This window comes from Chlamydotis macqueenii, chromosome 7 (genome assembly GCF_036417535.1).
Source record: "Chlamydotis macqueenii isolate bChlMac1 chromosome 7, bChlMac1.mat, whole genome shotgun sequence".
Lineage (NCBI taxonomy): Eukaryota > Metazoa > Chordata > Aves > Otidiformes > Otididae > Chlamydotis > Chlamydotis macqueenii.
The window spans coordinates 36949274-36971662 of NC_141562.1; the positions used below are offsets into that span (position 1 = coordinate 36949274).

The 22389-nt window shown below is 40.4% G+C and overlaps 1 protein-coding gene across 2 annotated transcripts in view; it reads right to left on the bottom strand.

Moving 5' to 3' along the window:
* The window catches only part of C7H10orf90 (chromosome 7 C10orf90 homolog), a 66976-nt gene that overhangs the window by 39547 nt on the left and 5040 nt on the right, over positions 1–22389 (bottom strand). Inside the window, exon 2 of one of the 2 annotated variants that reach the window (XM_086752337.1) lies at positions 9317–9353. The exons of the other annotated variant lie outside the window; for it this stretch is intronic. Coding sequence (XP_086608463.1) covers positions 9317–9326 — 10 coding nt within the window. The 5' untranslated portion in view covers positions 9327–9353. The remainder of the gene's footprint in view (positions 1–9316; positions 9354–22389) is intronic. 2 annotated transcript variants of the gene reach the window in all.

Genomic DNA, 22389 nt, shown 5'->3' on the forward strand with positions numbered 1-22389 from the left:
TCATGTATAAGAGGAAAAAAAAAATTGTGTTTTCATTACGCATTGCTATTATTCTTTATCTTCACTTAATAAAATAAAGTGGGGAGTCACCCCCAGCATATCCATCATGCACACAGAGGCAAAACGAAGCAATTCTTCACTTTCTCCTTTTTTTCCTCCTCCAAGTTTTTTTTTTCTTCCTTCTAAATTTAATTTTCAGTGGTACGCGGAGGAACGCATTCCCAGGTTTCCCTAGGCAGCATAAGCTTAGACTAACAAGTCTCAGTCCCTAGACTGGGGGACTAACTCACCAAACCTGCCAAAGCCCAGCTGTGTAGACATACCTCAGGCCAAGGACTCAAGTGGGAGCACACAGGAAGATTTAACTGACAGGTTTGATTTCTTCAGTATAAATAACACGATTGTCGCTGGAGCTCCCTCCTGGAGCTCTGCTGAGATCTTTATAAAATGTGGTGGGAGGAGAATGGGGACCTCAAACACAGGGTAGTAGAGGAAGGATATCTGTAGAAAGGCATGGAGAATTGGGGTGGATCACAAAGGATAACAGTGTTTAATAGCTAAATCATATTCTCTCATAATTTTTTTACCGTAGTTTCATTGTAGAAATAGAAGAGATACCATTAAGTGTCACAGGTTCCTATTCCTGTGACAGTGAGAGGAAAAACTGGAGACGAAGAGCAAGCCATCAACCTTCTCAATGCTGATGAGCCAAGCAATGGAGGCCTTGAAGCTCCACAGTTCCAATCACTTTGGTGACTGGTAGGACTGGCTTCCACCCATCTCTTTGCACTGCTAAAACTTACACAATATTGTCTGTATATTTCACCAGGATTCTGGGAGATGGATACTTTTGTATAATTTGGACACATTTTCCCAAGAGGATTTTGCAAAGCAGTGACAGATTGTGCATGAGCAGTAAAAGCCCCAAACTCTCCTTGGAGAGGACTTCCCTCTAGGTAATCCTGGAAAATCTGATTCCTCTACGAGGTGCTCTATCCTCACACCAAGGTAAGGGGCAGCACAACAGATGACACCTTTGGTTTCTTGTCAAAGTTCCTGTTTGGCAGATGTCTTATTCTTTCAGAAAGCTGCTGTTTCCAAAAAGTTATTTGGAATTTTTTAAACAAGTCCTTCTGAGAGCCTCAGCAGCTGTGGAAGCAGCATCTGCAGAGGAATCACCTGAAGGGGTTTTGGCAGATAGATGGCAACCAAATGGAGATGAGGACCTGATGAGCTCTGAAAGTCTGTCACTGGTGTGGCACAGGAAGCAGGAGAAGAGAAAAACCAAGAACAATGCAACCACTGGAGGCTTGCTGTTTCATGTGAAAAATATGTAAAACGGACTTTTGGGTTAGACAAACTTCAATAAAACCTTTACATATGAATACTAGATGTGCCAGAAGTTTGTACAGAAAAGAAGGTAGACAAGAGAAAAAAAAAAATAAAGGAGGTGAGTCCAAGGAACACCAACATTTAAATTTTCCAGGTTCCAGTTCTCTAGTTTTAAGGTATTCTGAACACTAATTCCTGGTTCAGATCCTTCCACTAAAATTCATTAGTACCTACTGTAACATTATTTGTCCTATTGACCACTGAGCACCTAACGTACTCTAAAAATAAAGACATAACTAACAAACATTTCATACAGGAAGAGCTGTTGGAAGGTGTCCTCTACCACTCTCGGGGTCTCCTTCACAGCATGTTATGAAGACATCCTTATTTTAGTGTCCACATCCATTTCAGAAAATAGAAGAATGTTTGAGATAACCCAAAAATTCTTAAGTGACTGTAAACACAACAAACACTATGCATAAGCAAACAAATGAAAAGCAGTTCTGCAGCCAAAAAGCGTACTTATGAAGAGTTATTTTTGTGCTCCAACATGCATTCAATGTAAAGGTCATAACATGCAGAGAATGTGATGGTACAAATGGGGTTTGTAAATAAAAATTCCACCAGTGTTACTCAGACCTGGTAGCAATTACAAAAACACGCATGTTTGCTTAAAGCTGCTTAGCCATAATAGGAGCTAGAGGTAGTTGTTTGGCCTCAGTAATTCAATATTTCTTACATTTATCTGCTTTTCTAAGAGCATAACTTTAAGACAAGAAACTGCAGAGAGGACAAGAGAAAACCTGTGCACTGTCTGTTACACGTGCATTTTATGACTCAATATATATCCTGCTGCAGGGATGTTTCACCAAGCTTTTGCTTAACAATGGTATTTGCTTTATTGATTTTTTTTTTCTTTTAATACTCTTAATACAGCAGTGGCTCCAGAAAATGATGTGTGCTGTGGGTACAGATGCTTTTGTCAAGACATCAAAGTAGAGTTTCCAACACACATCTATATGAGACCAATTTTGTTTCCAAAATAAAGAAACAGGATGTTCACACGAGCCAAATTTGACACTGAATGATTTATATGATGGAACTAAACTCAGTGGAGCACCAGCCATGCCAGATTTTCATGTTACTTTTGTATAATAGAAGCATTCATTTTTTTTTGTGTAATACTTGGGATATTATTTCTTTCTGGAACATCTTTCACATTAACTGCTGTGATTACAGACATCAGAAATGGCTTGATAATAGAGGATGCAGTAGGCTAGAACCGAGAGAAAAAAAAAAAATCAGTGTTCACAGAATAAAAACACAATAGCTAAGATTTAAATAAGTATGAAGCCTAAAAAGTTAAGTTTCTAAGTCATCAGTTTGATCACAAAATAAAAAGTTGTATTTTGCATAATTTAAGAATACTACGCAGCTCCCACTAGTTTCAGTTGCCACTGACTTGCCTTGACTCTAAATCTAATGACTCTTCAATGCAGCTGAACTTCTACCACATAAAGCTTTCCAGTTGGTGGAATAATACCTACGTGTGCCTTTTGAAGGGAAATTGAAAAACAAATCTCTGTTCATGGAGTGCTCTCACCACGCCACCACAATTTGTTTGATTTTGGAATAAGCCCTTTTGAATTCCATTCCAACAGGTTTAGTTCACAGAGAGTAGGAGAGATTAAAATAAAAATGCAGTAATATGAACATAAAACAGGGCATGGAAGATTTGTTTTATCACCTGATTCAACAAGAGATAACAGCTAATTGCTTTTTTTTTCATTTGTTTATTTGGTTTTTTTTAATCACTCAGGCTTTCAACTCAGAAATGGAGGGTGCAGAAAAGCTTAGAATCCATGATGAATTGTTAAAGCCCTTAGAACCTTAATTTTTGGCATCTTTTAAATACTCATTGGCGAGGAATGAAATTTAGAGTTCTTAAGCTCTCTTTTGGCTGTGGATATCACCTGAATGAGAAGGAGAAGGGCTGGGAGCCCACCCGGCCCCACTGGCCGAGCAGCCTGGCCAGACCGGGCAGCCGTGGTGGCTTTTTCAAGAAGCAATAACCTGCTGCCTAGCAACAATCCAAAACTCATGATTGTTTGTATATTCCATTTCTTGTGCAAAACTAAAAGCTCAGATCTCAAATTACTGCATTCAGCAACATCAGAACTGCAACAGATGGATAAGAAAATGCATTTCCCTTTACTTCTGCAAGACTTCCTTGCTCTATGGTCTCGCATTTGTAAAATATACACCCATCCCCCAATGCATTTTGATGCCAGACCAATCTGGAAAATATTTCAATATGTGAACAGTTATTTTTACAATATTTGTCCCCTGGGAGCTACTTGTATGAATACATAATTCACATATTTATACATTTTAATGGTGAGGTCACCAAGACTGATTTAGGGCCAAATACAAAGGGTCACATTCTCTGGGGCATAAGTATGCTGGATAGCGTGACAAAACTATGTTTGCAGGGAAGTTGTCCCTGTGTTTTAGAAGTCTTGCTTTTTCCTAATTATTATTTACCATAAGTGAAACAATTAAAGAAAAAAAAAACAAACACAAAAAACGCCTGCAAGCCTTTTGCACTGTGCTCTCTACTTGGATCACATTTTTAGCCTGATTTCCATAAGGAATTTGATTTATCCTTCCATCTGCCCAACCTGAGGCTTTTGAGCTTGTGGGCTGTTCCAGACAACACGACAGAAGGGTCAATAGCTGATCTCGGACAAACTTACTGCAAAAATCAATGGCTTTATAGAAATGAGAGGCTGCCACAGAGAGAAGTTCACCGGGTCTCTCCTGTTTGATCCACAGATCACATTGACCAGCCAGGCAAGACATCCATAGTGCCACATCACTCAAGGCTGGTCCAGCTGTTTGTCCTGGGAGCAGCAGGGTGGCACAAGGGGTAGAGAGAAGAGGTGATGGGCAAGGAGGTGTGAGGAAGAGCAGGGAGCACCAGGGCAAGACTTGGGTCTCAGAGTACCAAACTCATCGACTTCATCAGTTCTGCTGCTCATGAAATGACCTCTTCCTTGTTATCTTGTATTTTCAATTTTATCTTTTTTTGTTTCATTCTCTAAAATATATATATATATATATATGGAAATCTCATGCTAAGATTACAGAAATTGAGAGGCTTAAAGAAAAGTTAAGTGCTGGAGGCCGATCTAATGACGCTGTAACTGCTTGACCACAGTATTGCAGCACCTTAGACATAATCACATACAATATCTGTCCTGTTTAAAGTCACATAGCAAATCATTAGTGGAGTAGTCATCTTCCTCAATGTGCCTACTATGGTAGACACAGCATTGGATATCCCAGTTTTACTATAGAAAATATCTGGAATAACGCTGTGCAAAGTAAGAACTGAACAGCTTAGTTTGGTATGACAAAATGCTGAAGTAACAACCATCGAAGGCAAAATTAAGTTGTTATAGATGATTACCACTGCCACTTTGTTTGTCCTACAGTTGCTCTGTTCAGTGTCAATCTCTGATCCAGAACCAATGCAGAAGCCGTTAGACAATTCAGCTGCACTCTTCATCCAGCACAGCTCCTCCAGTCAAATTCTAGCCCCTTTCAATTTCAGTCTTCCCACTTCATGCTCTGGGATGAGAATTGATCCCAAAGGTCTCTTCAGGTCCACCAGTTACAGGAGACAAACTTTGCTGAACGTACTTTCAAAAACGTTTTCGGTCATTATCGATATTCTCTCTGACATTAACTGCCATTAAATCCTTCAACTAAAAGCTGCAGAATGACCTACAGGACATTACCAAGCATTTTCAAGCTTAACAAGGAGTATGCCAAGAGCTCACAACCCCGTACTGGAGACACTGATGCTCAGGTGGGACGTGACCAGGTGGTGATCTGTCTGAAGCCAAGAGCAATGAACTTGCATTGGGAGTGGAGGAGATTCGTCCTTGAGCAGAGAGCCAGCACAAGCCCAGATGTTTTGGCAAAGTTTGAGTGGAATTTTCTTTCAGGAAAGTTTCAGCTGAAAATTTAGTCTAGACAAGAAACTCTACCATCTATCTACATTGCTATGGTCCTCATGCAAACCATACTTAGGGGTCTCTGCTCTACCTTTCAGGCTGGCTCAAAACTGAATGCTCTCGTGATGCAACATGACTCTCCCTCCTCACCCTCTCTAACCCAAGGAAAAGCATCAAAGAAATATTCCTTGGAAACAGTGGGCATTGTACAGAATAGGCTGCAATTATTAACCCGATCTGCTTGCAACGGACTTCCACATACACTGTGCCAGTGGATTCCTGACTGCCAGTCGTGTTAATTGACTTAATGAATATTTATGTCAGCAAAACACAGTAAGTCATTCTACCTGGCTTCTGAACCCTTGTGAAAATACAGCTCCTACCCTGCTTCACCCCACACCCATACTCCTGAGGTAACCACAGGTGAGTAACACAGAACTGTAGGTACACTCTTGTCTGTCGCTCTGCTGCTGGACCCACACTTTCCCATTTTCGTATGGTGTCCTGGCTAAATTCCCAGCCACAAAATCACTTCAGGTAGCTGTGAGAGGGCGGTGGAGTACTTTGTTTCCATGAACTATGCTTCCAGAAATAACAATTTTACTTCTCTGAGGAGTCTGTACCCTCCTCCTCCCTTTCTCACAGCACAGCTACATCCCCTTCTTATCCTAATTTTCTTGGGCCAATAGACTCAGGTAGATCATAGACTCATAGGATGATGTGGGTTGGAAGGGACCTTAAAGATCATTATGTTCCACCCCTCCCTGCCCTGCGCAGGGACTTCTCCAACCAGATCAGGTTGCTCAGAGCCCCGTCCAACCTGGCCTTGAACGGTTCCAGGGATGGGGCATCCACAGCTTCTCTAGGCAACCTGTCCCAGTGCCTCACCATCCTCACAGTAAATAATTTCTTTCTTGTATCTTCTAAATCTACCCTCTTCCAGTTTAAAGCCATTACCCCTTGTCCTGCTATTACCTGCCCTTGTCAAAAGTCTCTCCCCAGCTTTCTTGCAGGCCCCCTTTAGGTACTGGAAGGCTGCTATAGATGTCTTTACTGGATTACTTGAAGTTACTTTGGTTGACTTCCAATGGTTTTTAAGGACAAAATGGGATTTTGGCTGTTCTGCTCTTTGATTTTTGCTTTGCAATAATTTTTTTTTTTTGAATGGACAAAAAAATGTCTACCTTAGTGACTTATGTCCAAGGCAAAACAGAGAAGAGCTCAGCCTCTTCTGGGACACGTATAAACATGTGCTGAGAACGCGCCGATAGCTGCCCCACCACGAGGTGGCAGACAGGGTCACAAGACCTTGTATTTTGTTTCCCATGATACATACATGCAATTTAGTTACTGAGAATGATAAACAGATGTGTATACACAGATATTGATTCTACAGAGCACTGCATTATTCAAGAGAATTGAGATTAAAAGGCCAATTTTGACAACAGAAGTATTTACAGTAAATTAAAGTCCTACCAATTGAAGCCAACTTCAGAGGATTAGTGTAAGATTCATGTGCTGCTTTAATCACTCAAAAGACTAAGATCAAATAACAGTAAGAAAGGAAAAGAAAATTCAGGGCTACTCCTTTATATGCTTCTTAATATCCTCTGGTAATCCCAACCCTACAGCCATTACTGATGTTACACACAGACACACACCGCAGGGATACCAGCAACAGCAGGCACAGCTGCATGCTTAATCTTGCCCTCATTTGGGTTAAAGGTTTTGGCCTCCTCAGATAAAAACCACAGACTTTCAAAATATGCCTTTTAAAAAAAGAAAAAAAATTAAAGTACACTCAATTATGTACACTGTTTGGATGCTCAGTGGGATAGAAGTCATCTATGATGTAAAAAAAGAAAAAAATTTCAACAAGTCATTCATGTTCTTCTAAATAAAAGGGCCTCTCATGCCCTAGACTGAAAGCATGGTTTTGGAAGATCAGTCTAGTCTGTCACATTGAGTTAGGACCATCTTATTCTAAACATATTACCACCTTAGAGTAATATTGGGATTGACACCTTGGCCAAAATGTTAACACTGATAGGTACATAAATGCAGATTTATATACTTCATTAACACTTAAGGGAAGTTTATTAATCCACAATTAGGTGGTAGGTTGTCGCCTTTTTAAAAAAACTGAAATAAAGTACTGCAACTGAGCACAAAATCTGTGGTAGCCATAGTGATAACACTAGGATTTTCCCAGGATTTTTAAGGCTGGGGGTTTGGGTTTTCTTCTTGTTGTTGCTTTGGGTTTTGGTGTGGTTTTTTTTTTTCTCCCCTCAGTCAGGACTGTTAGGTAAGTTCCCTGTTGCTTTTTAAAAGTGACAGCTAAATCAATAAGGTGCTATTGACTTCCCTGAAACTAGCTAAGGGACAGTTTCACCATCTCCAAAACGTATTCTTCCAAACCCCATGCTTTTCTACCAAAACTCCCAGCTAGTGGTTACTTATTGGCAGAGCTGGATTAAGATCTGGAATATAATGAACCCAAATTATTATCACTTCACAGTCAGATTCCTAAAATAAGCTCCTCCTTTTGGGGAGCCAGCTCCACTGGGCTGGGTCAAAACTGACAGAGGACAAAGAAAGGAAAGAAGCCTATACGGTATGAAGCAATGCCGTAATAAAATACAACATTTCCTAGAGTGAAGAGTTTCCAATACCTTTGCCTACAGCAACTCATGATAACAGCTGCTACTGCTTTGTAGAAAGAAATAAACAGCTTTATGTTACTGACCTCTATCACATATAGCCGTGAAATCAGAGTGCAATTGTAGTTATTTGCTGCTTTTTAGATATTCATTTCTCTTCCTCGGTGCTTAAGAGGGCTGACTGAAGGCAGCTTATACCAGATTAGGCTTCCAACACCTTCATGCATTATAGACTTCCAAATACAATTTTTCCTTCTCAGAAGGTGAAAGCAGTGAGTCATTTCTTTTGAAGATCTGATGGTGGTTATTGCTCATAAAAAGAAAAAAGCCGACGGTTCAAGGCAGGGCTAAGCGAAACACATTGTCCCTGGGACTCAGGCTCCCGGCTCCCCTGCTTCGCTCTGCTTGCCCTTTCCTGGCATAAATCAGCCAGGCACCAGCAGCTTATCCGAGATCACAACGTGGATTAACAGGGGCTCATCGGATGGAACCCCGTGCCAGAAATAATTAGGGTTTAAAATGCAAGAGCCTGGCAGGAAGGGATTGTCATTTGTGAAGCCAGTCCATTAAATGGAGAAATAACCTGCACATTACAGTAGAGGGTAATTTGGCAGTTACAGTTTCAGTGGCTCAGACATAAAACACATTCTCATCAATGTGTAAGATTAGACATAATTAGCCCCTATATGGTAAAGTCATCAGTTAGAAACTAGACTCCACCTGGGGACTTTTTGTGATGATGCCTCAGGGACAAGTAAGGTGGGACCTTTGACTTACACAATTTGGAGGGGACCAAGAACTAATTAAATCTGCAAAGACGCAGTAACTGCAGCAAAAGTGTTTTTTAAATATGAAACATATTCCCTTTCTCTAAACAAACTAGATATATTACACTCCGGAACAGTAAGAGAATTAATCAAAAGACAGTGAGCAAACAGCTGCTGTGCAGCTGCCAAATAGAAGATGATACAAGATTATACAGAATTGAAGAACATTTAATAAGAACTAAGGAAGATTTAATAGGGTTTTTTTAAGGATAAGGTTTTATTTAATTGTGCTGAAAACCAAACACACAACTTTCACTGTAAATCCAAGAGAGCAGTTTTTTTTAAATCTGTTTCTCCAAATGCGTAAGTTGTAATAAACACTGATTGCCTTAAATAAAGAAAAGCTAATTCTCTTGCAAAAATAATATACAATTTACTTGTTCACTCATTACAAAAAAAAAACAAACAGACTTGCAGCTTTTCAAAGAGGGATACACTATTATATTTTCACTACTGAGCTCCATAAAGCACTTACCATCTTCCATTTTCTTAAAAATACTTGGCAATTTGTACTGGAAAAATAAAAAAAATTAAGTTAGCTTCCCAGCAATGATTGCCTCATTTACATGATCTATTTTCTCCCAAGGAGAGAAAAAATAAATGAATAAATCGGTGTATGATATTAACATTTTTCTACCATAACTCAATACTCTGCATTTTGTCAATGCAGAGTTAGATCATTAAAGCCTGGAAGATAAATGGAAATGTAATTTAAGGTCACGAACTAAGAGTGGAGCTACAGAAATATACTGATCTCAATGAGAAAACAGTACTGAGATGACACATGTAAGCTTGCACACTTCATCATACTGCTTAAAAAAGACCAATGAGAATGGCATCAAACTCATATGTAGGCAGGTCAATGATGAAAGGAGTTACCATCTAGCCAAAAAACTCAGTATTTTTTTTTCTACGTTTGTGCAAAAGTCTTAGTAGCAATTTCATCCTTGCACATATGATGATGGGGGGCGGGGCTACATTTTAAGTTTATTTTATCAAAGAACTATCTTCAGCTATTCCTTAGTCATACAATCATAGAATCGTTTAGGTTGGAAAAGACAAAGGTAATTGAGTCCAACCGTTAACCTAGCACTGCCAAGTCCACCACTAAACCTTGGCCCTAAGCACCACATCTACACCTCTTTTAAACACCTCCAGGGATGGTGACTCCACCACCTCCCTGGGCAGCCTGTCCCAATGCTTCGCCACCCTTTAGGTGAAGAAATTTTTCCCAATATCCAATCTAAATTTCACCTGACACAACTTGAGGCCTTTTCCTCTCATCCTATTGCTAGTTACTTGGGAGAAGAGACCAACACCCACCTCGTTACAGGTAGAGAGTGGTAAGGTCTCCCCTGAAAGAGTTCCCTTACCTGCTCCTCACAGGACTTGTCAATTCAGTGGTTTAGTTACCTAAAACGTCTGAAATTATACACTATTTGGGATTGCCTGTAGAACTGTGAACTGAATTCTTATTTCAGCCACACTTGGTGAAAGGATATCAAACCAATCCTCCAGCTGTAAATACATTATCCCATACAACGCATCCACAGTCAAGTGTACAACAACTAAAAACACGTTATTAGCATGCTAAAGACCATTCACTTAAGAGCCCCATACAAACCAGTAACCCACAGTAACGAAGACACCATGGCATCTCACTGGAGATGTGTAGAACTATCTTAAGTCAAACACTGCTATGTTGGTCTGGGAAAAAAAAACGGCCATAATAAACATTTTCAAATGGATTAGTGTTTTCCTTTAACTACAGCACACATGTATTAAATTGTTTCTCCTCTGCACAGTAGGGTCTACACTATTTGGTCTGATCGATGTGTCATTTCCATGGATATCCATCTGTGCACAATGCAGTTCCACCAGTAGCTATATCGAAGAAGTTCAGTGGGCTCTTTCTTTACAAGAAAAGAAAATGTAACCACTTACTCTGGTTTTAGTCAATGAGCATGATCAGCTTGATGGCTAGTCAATCGCCATGAGAAAAATCAACAACGATCTAAATGCTCAAGTATTTGAAGTGACCTTTCAAGAGGATTTGTTTGAAAATACAACATGAGGAAAATCTATGGATTTTGGAATTCATCTTATATCCAAAGCCTTTGCTAAATGTCTCGTAGAGATTGCTAGAAGTGTAAAATAAACAGCAGAAGGGATCAAAGCTAGGAAAAAAAATTAATTAAAAGGTGGGCTGGTGTCCAGCCAGTGATGTGGCTCAGCTTTCAGAAGCTGAGTGATCTCTCCTCAGACAGTTAGACAAACTGGGAAAGATGGAGATGGACACGAGAAAAAAAAAAAAAAAAAAGAAAAATCCTCACAAAAAAAATATAGTCCCATCCCAACAGAGCAGTTCCTGTGCAGGAAAATACAATGGAGAGAAGGAAAGAGGAGACCTTTACTGGGAAAGCCTTGTGGACTAAGAAGGAGGCCTGCAAAGAAAGCCTGGCTCCGTCTACACTAGATTAGAACAGCATTGTTAATACTTTTAAAGATGAGAGCACTTTCTTGGTTGGCTTTTTCTTTTATTTGTTTTTTCTTTTGTTGTTGTTGCTTTTTTCCTCAACTGAAAGCTGAAGAAAAGTTGGTTATAAAAGCATCTGTATCTTTGGAGAGAGTGGAGAGGCAGAGTCATATGTAAAAAAAAAAAAATGTAAAAAAACAGTCAAGACAAGTAATACTGCATTTATACATGGAGCAGAAAAATAGCAACCAAAGCAATACTGTGTGAGTTTGACTAAGCATACATAGTGTAGAAGTGCTGAGTAATCCAGAATGCCTTCTTATTTTTAAAAAAAGGACATTGATATCACAGGCATCTCAAATACGAATGGATTAAGATAAATCAGTGGATGCTACCAAAAAAAAAACCCAGTATAAGTTATATAGAAATGATAGAGGAGCAGGCTGACAAAGGAGCAGAGCCAAGAACCAAAGAAAATACACAGTGAACTAGGTAAATCAACAAAATACACACAGCAGTACCTCAAAATCTCCTTAAACTCAATTTCCATCCTAAAACAGCACAAGTATACTAAGAACCAATATTTTCTCAGAATGGCCCAGAAATGGGACCATTACTGCAAAATACTGACGCTAAATAAGTCAAGGCTTGTCAGTGAAAGTCTATAAAGAAGCGACATGGTAGAGATCTACAAAAATCACAAACAGCTCTCATAAGGTTCATGGAGAGATGTGAAACTACTGGGTAGATACACACACGTTAGAAGATATTTTTTTCTGCACAACACATAATTAAATTGTCGACCTAAATGACCAGAGTCAGGATAATGATGTCACTGGGTCCTTGGCTCTGACCCAGTGTGGCTATTCCATTCCCATCACAGGACCTCTATAGAAGACACTGCGAGCATCCTTTAGAAACGTTTAGGAAAAATAAGACCTAAAGAAATAATGCAAAGGTGGGTGTGGGGTGGGTTTTTGTTGTTTTGGGTCTTTGGGGTGGGATTTTTTTTTTGTTTGGGGCTTTTTGTTTGTGATATTTTGGGGTTTTGTTGTTGTCGTTTGGTTTTTTTGTTTGGTTGTTTTTTTTGTTTTTGTTTGTTTGGTTGGTTTTTTTTGTTTGGGTTTTGGTTTTTTGTTTGTTTGGTTTTTTTACAGACTAGTTTTTTTTTTTGCTGATATTCAAAGTCATAATGACAGTAAGCTCCTCTACACAGCCAAATGGAATACTGCCAGTATTCCTGTACGTGAGCAACTGTAGTGCTTTACTGTGAGATGGCACACCTAGGAGATCAACCCACCTTCCACATAAAGAATCTGCAGGAAAATTCCACCCTTTCCAAGGAGTAAATGGCTCCATTACACCATTATTTTAGTATGTATACGTTGCAAAAACCACAACAAAAGGAGTTCATAGCTGCTGTTCTCTTTGATGTATACATACAGAGGGATTCAATAAACTAACAAAACAGAAATAAGTTGAGGTTCCACTTCAAACTTTTTTGTGCCAAAACAACATGCACTGGGCTGAAGAAAAAAAATCTCTGATCTAAAATAAAAGCGAAGCTATTTATTGAAAAACAAAGCTGCTTTTGCCCATCCCGCATTCTGGGAGGATACTCTGGAGAACAAGGTCATAAGTTGCAGAGTCTGTATTGCTGTTAGAATGCAACAACAGATTTATTGCAAAGATTTGTTGGCAACAGCAGAGAGGTCACCATGCCCTGATACACAGAAAATGTTCGTCTACCTGTAACCCTATTACGGTTGCAGGTTAAACACTTCCTTACCCAACCCTTTGGCTTGAGAAAACATGTATTTACCTTATAGAGCTGTAATTCTGCATCAACATTCAGCTAATTGGAGGTTTACTATCACTAATTTAGATAATATACATTCATCTTACAAAAATAGCTTCTAGCAGCTTCTTCAATTTAACCTTTCTTCCAGCCTTCTTTTTTTTACTATCACACAACCAGCAATTCAGCGCTCACAAATGACCTCCCACGCCACGTTCACGCCGTAACAATCAATGGTAGAAAATTCATAAAACATATTAAATCCTACAGCATTTGCTTTGATGAATTAGTAGAATTTGTTCCCTTTAGCTGCTCAGAGTTAATCTTTTCTTTTTAGCTGAGCACACGGCATTGGAAAGAGTAAACTATGTTACTTACATAGCTGTAATGGAAATGAAGCCACAGCATCCATTGTGCTAAAGATGACTTTTCAAGACTTTTGCTGTTTATCTCTGTTATGTCACTACTTAAAGCAATATGCAAGGAGGCACTGCCCATGATAAAGTGTTTCTGTATAAAATTTGAGATTATTACATTAAACTATAACGATTAGACTTTCCTACCTGGTGTCACATCACGCCAGAATGCGGCAGAGGTGAGGATCATTTTCTTACAAAGTTCTAAAGGCAGCAAATGATCCCAAAGTGAAAAAAAAAAAAGTAACTCCATCACTGCAAATCACATAATGTGTTTTGTTCAACATAAAATTATTATTCACCATTTAAATTAAGGATTGCAAGGGAAATTCATTCTGAGCCTTTTCCATTTCTCCTCATATTCGCAATTTGGCTAATGAACCAAGAAACCAATTAGTGAAACATCTTAGTTTATAGCAGGTTGAGGTAATCTTTAGCCAGGGCACAGTTAAAACTCCTGCACTGTGAAAAGATGACTTTTCATCTTCAGAAACAGCGCTGTGGAGTTAATGAGCCCACTTAATAGCAAGCATCCGTGATGGCACCATTTGCCCAAAGACAGAGACTTCACCTCTCCCCAGCAGCACCCACCAGGAAGTGGCAGAATCTGGGTGAAAACTCTACACAAATACAGCATTTTCTTTCTGTTGACACTTTGTGGATCTTGTATTTTGGGCACATGGATGTGTGGTGGTGCAGGCCAGAGGCTGGATGTCTGTGTGGAGCCAGGGGTTTTGGAGAAGCTTCATCTTCACATAGCAGTTGTCCCCTTGCAGGTATGGTCCCGTTACCACCATCCCTTAATTTTCCATCCAAGGCATCGTGCTGATGACTTTCTCCCAATTTGCAGCCCTGTTTGCTGGGTACAGCTGCTCTGGCTGGTCTGAGTCCATGCTTTGTGCATGGCTCAGGAGAACAACTGTAACAGAGGCCACTCTCCAGGTTCAGCAAGGAACCAGGGGTGTCCTCTGAGGTGCCCTGGTCCCATAAACCAAAGGAAAAAGTTTCACACTTCAGAGACAAGAAAAAGCAAGATATTTGAATATTGAAAGAGGGGAGGCATAGGGGACAGTGCTCAAACCAACTGACAGGCCAATGGAGAGGACATATCTCAACTCCCACCTTCTTCCCAGATACTGAGATCTACAGCTTAAACCAATTCTTTATGCCAGCTAGTCTCTCTAGTTCTAAGCAAATGGCTCAAAGGGATAAAAAAATAATAAAAAAAAAATTAAAAAAAAAGAGAGACTGACTCTAGACCTGAGATTCAAAAGCATATTTTCCCAGTTCCCAGCACAAACCCATTAGCCAGGCTGCAGGGTGGGCCAGGTGAAAAAACAGAGGGTTCATGGGATAAAAGAAAGCACATGAAAGAATCGAGGAGGCAATCCACTAAAAGGAATGCTCTGCTCCAGGGACTACTAATGCATTTTGCACTACAAGAAGTACTTTAATAAAGTACATTAAAAAGTAAGAACGAAGAATTGCAGTCCAGACATCCCCTTCTGCTGCTGTAAAACCAACGTAGGTGGCACTAAGCTTCGTAACGCAGGACATACCCTTACTTGCTAAACCGCATTTCTTCCATGGGGTGTCCATCCTACTACCACCCACTTCCTAACATTGTGTTATCATCCTTGGTCAAACTGATTAAAGATACATATTCTGTACCAGAGAGACACGTGTGCACAAGTGCAAGACATGCATCAACTGCTTCTTCCTCTATTAAGCCATATCAAAATCCTTACATGCCTATCTAGGACCCCAAAATATTTCACAGGTGGGGTCAGTGTCTCATAGGGGGAGCTCACCTGAGCTGGAAGAGTCATAGGGGTATGGCAAGGACCTCTACAAGACATGGATACTTTTTTGAGGTACTGGCTGTATGGAGGCATTTGTTTCATGCAGCTCAAGTAAGCACTATTACCAAGGCATTTGGGAGCAACCCACCCAATATTCTAGTAGCACCATGGTGTGCACCTCACAGTTTGGGAATCCCAAGTTCAGAAGGATTTCCTTTCAAAAAAAAGAGCACTTCCAAGGACAATCCTCTGATGAGACCCTTTCTTGCAATCAGCCTGTGCAACCCCAGTTGAAAAAGGTGAGAAGGAAGAGAAGGAAAGCACTTACACTGGAAGTGGAGCCTGCCTGACACATGCACATTTAATGAGTCCCAGAACTGGACACAATTCAGAAGTTGTATATAGACAGACTCCAATCGCTACAAACACGAAATGCAAGAAATAATTTGAACTACTCAAACATTATTGAGCTGCAATCAGCTGATCACTGAGAAAAAAAGACCAAGAGTCATGAACAGCTTAAACATCTTTTTAGCATGCAATAACGGGCAAAAAGGAAAAGAAGTATTAAGCTGCATACAGAACAGAATGCATCACGGAAAGTACAGTAGCATTAAACATAATCTAGTCATATGCTAAAGTAATGTACAGATCCTCATCTGTAAAATTTTAAGGAGATCCAAGCTGTTTAGGTTTATCTGTTATTTTTAGCCTTTAGATACCAGCTGCTCTTACGGTAAGAATTTGGGAACAAGCAATAAATATGGGAGGCTTTTTTTTAAACTCAGTGCATAAATAACCACATATTTGCTTAAAAAAAAAAAAATTAATTCAAATTCAACCAAGAGTTCCTTTGAGGCTTGAGCTCAATCCGATGCTAGATGGTAGAAGTCAGCCTCTTCCTTTTTCCTTAGAATAGTAAAGAAAAAGGAAAATAAATTTGACTTTATTTACAGCAATGGTAATATTACAAGAAGCATGAGACTTGGTAATTGAGTCAGAAGTAGAAGAAGTGGAAGTCTCCTGTGACAACCTGTAATTGTCAGAGCTTCAGCTGAATCCAGCATACACGGTATTATTTTGAATGCCTGCATAGTACCTGTATCAAACCTGGCCTCCAGACCTCCAGAGATCTGCTTCTCACTGCATTTTGGTCCTTCCATTTTAATACAGCAAATATTAACCAACACACTGTGTGGGTAATTCTCCATCCTGAAAATATTTCATACAGAAGTGCATAAAAAATCCCATCCCCTAGCAACTGTGAGATTCCTGCTTGAAATGGTGATGGGAAAGACGGGGCTCTGGGAATTTTAGAGTCAAGGAAGGATTCTGTGGGTGGGAAGCTGTTGGCAATTGTGTCTGATCACTGACTGCACACGTTTTTGCTGAATGTGTTCAGATGTACTGTAGAAATTGGCCTGAAGTATTACTGAATTCCAGGAGCCCCAATTAAAATAAACTCTGTTCAAGATACAGGTACTGCAGAGAGACTCTTGAGTCTGGTGAGAGATCTGCACGAGCAGGACCTGTCAGACACCAGAACAACAAATTAAAGAAATGAATCGTCTCACAAAATATTACTGCTGGTTTCCAAAAACAAGCTAAATTGTGGTTGCTACCTGAGGAGCACAAAGTTGAAGAGAAGCAACATTGAAAGTAATAAAGCGAAATTTGGATGTAAGAGGCAGAGAAGCTCACTGAAGACTCAGACAGTAAATGAGCATGGATGATTAAGACTAAATCATCACAGAGGAACCTGCTGTGATCATCTGTCAGCAGGAAGGGTTGGAAAGGCAATCCCAGCAGATAACACAGCACCCCTTGCTCACTGTTTCCTTGCAGCCTGCTGAGCCATTCCCCAGGTTTATCTCCCCTGGCTCTGACCATTTTGCTCCCTGAGCTGGATGAGATCCTGGAAGGAGCCACCAAAAGAGCTCTTTAGCACAAGCCCATCAGTCCCATGCTCAGCCCTCTCTCCTCGGACACTTCCCACCCGCATTCCCTGTGCTGTCCCATTTGTTCAGGGAGAGGTTTGCAGGTAATGACACAATTTTGGGGTCACAGACTTGCCCCAGCCAGGTGCTAGGGTCTTGCCCCATTGCAGCCCTTCTGCCCTATGTCAAGCAACAGAGGCTGTGCAAGAGGGGGGCCCTCTCACAGCCCCCCCAGTCAGTCTTGAGCAAGAAAAGACTCCCTAGTTCTATGGAAGAGGGCTCAGAGACCCATTTACAAGCCCTTTTATCTTTCCACCTGCAAGAGAAAAGGGACCTGCAGTGGTGTTTGGCTCGCTCTCTCATATCCTCCTCCCACGTACAATAACCAAGTCAGCCCACGTTTCCCACAGGAGGGACGTATATGAAAGCGACTGCTAATAGTTCAGCTGCTGGAGAAAGGCTCTGCATGCTGCTGAGGGAGGTTTTGGCTTTGGGCAGCGTAGAAATTGCCATCAACCACACAAAGATGAGTCGAGAGACCAATGCAGATTGCCGGCCAACAAACTTGGTCTCCTTCCTCCTCAGAGGATGCAAAGAGAAAATCAAATCTCATTTAATGATCTCACATAGCCACTGTGAACATGAGTATCAAGGAGACGATACAAGTGTGGTTGTACTGGGGTTGACTCCCTGAGCCACAGCTGAATTTTGCACTTAAGACAGGGCTTCAGCGCTTGGGTGAGGAACAAAAGGTCTTTTTCCCAAACAAACCTACTTATCCTTTGAGCACAGAAGCATCTCTCTGCTATCTTACTTGTAACCTTTAGATTAATTTGCTGTTCTAAAATGTTTGTAGGTGATATCATGACAGCTTCTTTTTAAAGCAATTTATCTTACAGCTAAATTGATGTTTGTATTCTGAAACCTCAGCTACAAGGCTACACAGCTTTTGAGGGTCTTGGGGAATAACGTACTGAATTTCTGTTTCTCTGACTGTACTATCTGCTTTTCTGAGTCATCCTGCTGTGAGGCATTTCTCCAAAAATACGATTTTCCCTCCTTCTCACAAGGCAAGAAATGCATTTTAGTTAGCTAATTAAATATAACTATATTGTATTGTACATCAAATACCAGTAATAATATGAGGCAGTAACCTTATATCTGCTGTAAGAACAAGTTGGATTATACATTTTATCTGTAATATATCACTGTGATAACAATTTGAAGCTGCTGTGCTTTTATATCTTTGGTTGGCAGAGTGACTAGCAAGCACCAGGGTCTGGCAAGTAGTTTTTGGGAAAGAGGATGCTGTCATGATGAAGGCAAGGGTCCTCCTCCAGGTGCCTTCCCAAAGACGATGCAAAGCCTTGACTGCCTCTGGATGAGCTTGTGGAGCCAAGCCCAGGCAGCCGCTCTGCTCCTACATCCAGCTTTTACCAGTTTTTTACCAGCACTCAACTCAAATGCGCCCATGGGCTGTCCTTCGCTGGGATTCTCCTACCCAGCCACATTTCCAGTGCTCGCATGAGGTTATGTCCTCAGCCTTCTGCTCTTCCTCTGGCTCTCCAGAGTATTATCAACTCTCCTTTTCTGCATTCTGGTACAATATAAAGAAAAACTCCACTCACAGACACTTTGTACATGTACATTTTCGGTAGGTCATGCTTATGCGTACATTAGAAACCACTATTTTTTTCTCTATTTTGCAGTTTCCTTAATATTGGCAATTAAACTTCTACACTTAGAGTACTAGTGTATCCCAGCACTTTGAGATCTAATCTAACCTAAACCAGCTTATGTTTATATATATATATATTTTTTTTTTTCTCCCAAAGGATTCCAGTGTCTTTCACAAGCTGCAGTCACAGAATGACTAAAATTAAGCCCTTTCTGGAGCAGTCAGGAGAAGGCACATTGATAACTTGCCCTCGCTACCCATTTCAACGGAGCAAAAGAGAAATCTTAGCTAAGCACAACAGCTAAATGGCAACTGATAGAGGAGATCTGTGGGATGCTCAAAATGCAGGAAATGTAGCCAGTGCTTCTTCTAAAGTGCAGAGAAGTAAATAAAGATATTTTCGTGTTTACATTGTTCCAGAAAGTGTACTCTTCTGGGGCATGCTAAATCTAATACCTTGTTCACCAAGTTATCATCTCCACTAGATGCATAGTGCCTACATTTCTTGATGACATACTCATCTTCTACCACCAGTGCCCATAAGTCACCAAAAATGGTCATGAAAATAAATAAAAAATATTAAATATCTTAAGTATTAAGCAGAGATGGGCTCCTAGAAATTGTCAGTACCCATGGTCAGGTTCACTTTGACACTGGACGATGCAAACGCAAGGCTCACATCCATCTCCATTAATATTTTTAGTCAAAGCTTAAAGAACAGTAAATCTAAGCTGTAAAAGAAAATGCCTATTAACATTTAGATTAACAGTTGTTATCTCCATTTCCCATCACAAACCAACAGTGAAACACATAACGATGGTTTAAGATTTTTTTTTCAAAGAGGTTAAGGGCTCCTGGAGTTCAAAGGGCTGGGAAACACTGGCCTGTAAGATAAATGGCACTGGCCCTGCTGTGTGCTGCACAACCTCAATACATCTGGACTCTCGATGGAATTAAAATTCATATTGCAGCAGCAATTAAAAGACAGAACTAGGTCATGGGCTGTTGTTCAAGGCACTATGCAGGCAAAGAAAGGAAAAAAAAAAAACACATACAACTCAAACAAGCAGCATTTGCCCTAAAAATTTCAGCATTGAGAAATTCAGAAATATGAGAACAAAAAGCAGAGGATACAACAGGAAAATAACGGTTTGGGTAATTTAGCTACACCATGCTGTGCGCTCACCTTTTCACCAGGCAATGGCTGTTACCACCAGGCAGTTCTCAGTTTGTATTATGACAATTTAATTTTGAGGAGAGGACAGGGAACAGCTGAACTGGTGATGCTCAGCACTCGCCAAGTGCCGACCGCTCGCTGGTGTGCTTGGCCCCAGACCCATGGGCTGGTGCTGCATGCGCGATACGTTTCCTTACACCTACATACAGCATGGTTTGAGTAACTTCTGTGGCTGGGAGAGTTTTATAAAGAAACCATAGCAACCCTCCTAAATCTACTGGAGCAGCAGTTAACAATTTGCTATGTCCGTTCTGGTGCGCAGCTTTTTCCTTTCTCCTGTTAAGTTCTGTATCTCCTTCCAGCTATTTTATTCTATATAGAAAGGATGGTAAGAGAGAGATACCCACAATGCACTCTATGGCATATCATCCTCAGCATAACAATGCGCATTGTGTTATCCACATTCACTTCTAAATGTAGGAAGTGAGAATGAAGTCACAATGCTTCAATCCCTTTTTTTTTAAAACTGTGCTGAGAAATTTTGTGCTGTTATCTGCAGGTTCACACGGAACCTCGCTGCAGATTGCTTTTCTGGTTTTGCAGTACTGCACAATATTATTAATGAAGGTGAGCACCCACCTGCAATTTAACAGGTGTCTCATTTCCATTCACCAAGTCACACAAGCAAAAAGATGGTCGAAGGAAATTTTAGCAAAGCAAGAGGCAGCCATGCAGTTGTTGATTAAACCTTACTTTCAGTGTAACTTACCCTAAAAAGAGATCTGTTAACAAAAAAAAAGACTACATAGGAAACAAGTAGCTCTTTCTGTAAGACATTTTGAAGGAACTTTGCCTGTTGAAGCCTCGCTGTATTGAAAAAGAAAAAAATTTGAATACATTTCCAAAATAGCCCTTGCTATGCACAAAGCTACGGGTAGGATTGATTTACACGTAGAATCATCTGACAGCTGCGGATGTATTTGTTTCAGCTACACGGCCGAAATGCTGGATGCGAGGAGTGCTGTACCAGCACCATGCTGGTGACAGGGAGAGGAGAGCAGGCTCTTTCTCAGCATCTGAAAAGCAGCAGCTGGCAGTTTCAGAAGATAGTAGGCAGAGGAGTTGCAGAGAGTACACGACCATGTGCCTTGCCCTCGCTTCTCCATGGGAATTTCCAAGCCAAGCCACACAAGCTATCTCCCCAACCTTCCTGGTTGTTGTGTACTCAACCTCACAACTTGATTTTACATTTATGCAGTTCTAAGAGACACTAGAAGTCTAGATCAATAGAAGTATAAAAATAAACACAATCAATGAAATTCAGATAGATTTGGAACACAATCCCAGAGGCGCTCCACATCACCCATGAGGACAGCAGCTAGCACTACATTCTGCTCAGTCTTCCGCTGATAAAAACACTTCCATATGTTTATCCTAGGCTCTACTACAGACACAATGGAAATAGTATCCATAGACTCTTGACTCAATTTTCCATCTTCCAAAAGATGGTCAAAATAACTGCACTAGCTAATTTCATCACTGTTTATTATATGTTTGATCTGCATCATTATGTCCTCTATCCCTTATGAAGCCAGCACTGATGGTCTTAAATAATCAGGAAAGGTTTATGTAAAGGCTGTATGTACTTTGCAGAGAGTTGAGCAAAGATTTCACACATTAAAAATAGGCAGGGGTCATTGCTATATGCTGGATACTGAATTTTCCCAGTTGCTCCTGGTGGACTGTCAGGTGTCAGGCAGGGCCACAGGAGGGAGTAGCAACTGTAATTCCATGGTGAGAACAAAGCTTTTTGGAAATGCGTTGCCAGGAAATGCAAAACCATCAAAAATGACAAAGTGGTTGCTACAGAAAAACACCGCAGTATTTTTTTGAGTAATTCAGGCAGATTGCTTGATTTTGACAGCAACCGAATTTTTTTTTTTTTTTAAGATTCACCCACAACTGAAGTGAGTATCTTGCCAGCAATAGATTAATTCTTATCAACTCAAGAAACAATTAAAGACCTCATTGAAAGATAACATTTCTCTCTGGGGCCACGAATGCCTCAAACCATGGAAATATCAAACAGTTTCCAACGGTTGTTCATTACCCATAACGGTTAGAGGGAGGCTCCAGTGTCTAATAACATTACTAACGTAGCTTCTCTGAAAATAAGCAAATTAAACTAAAAAAATAATCAAATGGTTTAACCTTTGAAAGCACACCATCATTTACTGCTCATAATGCTAGAGATGATTTTGAAA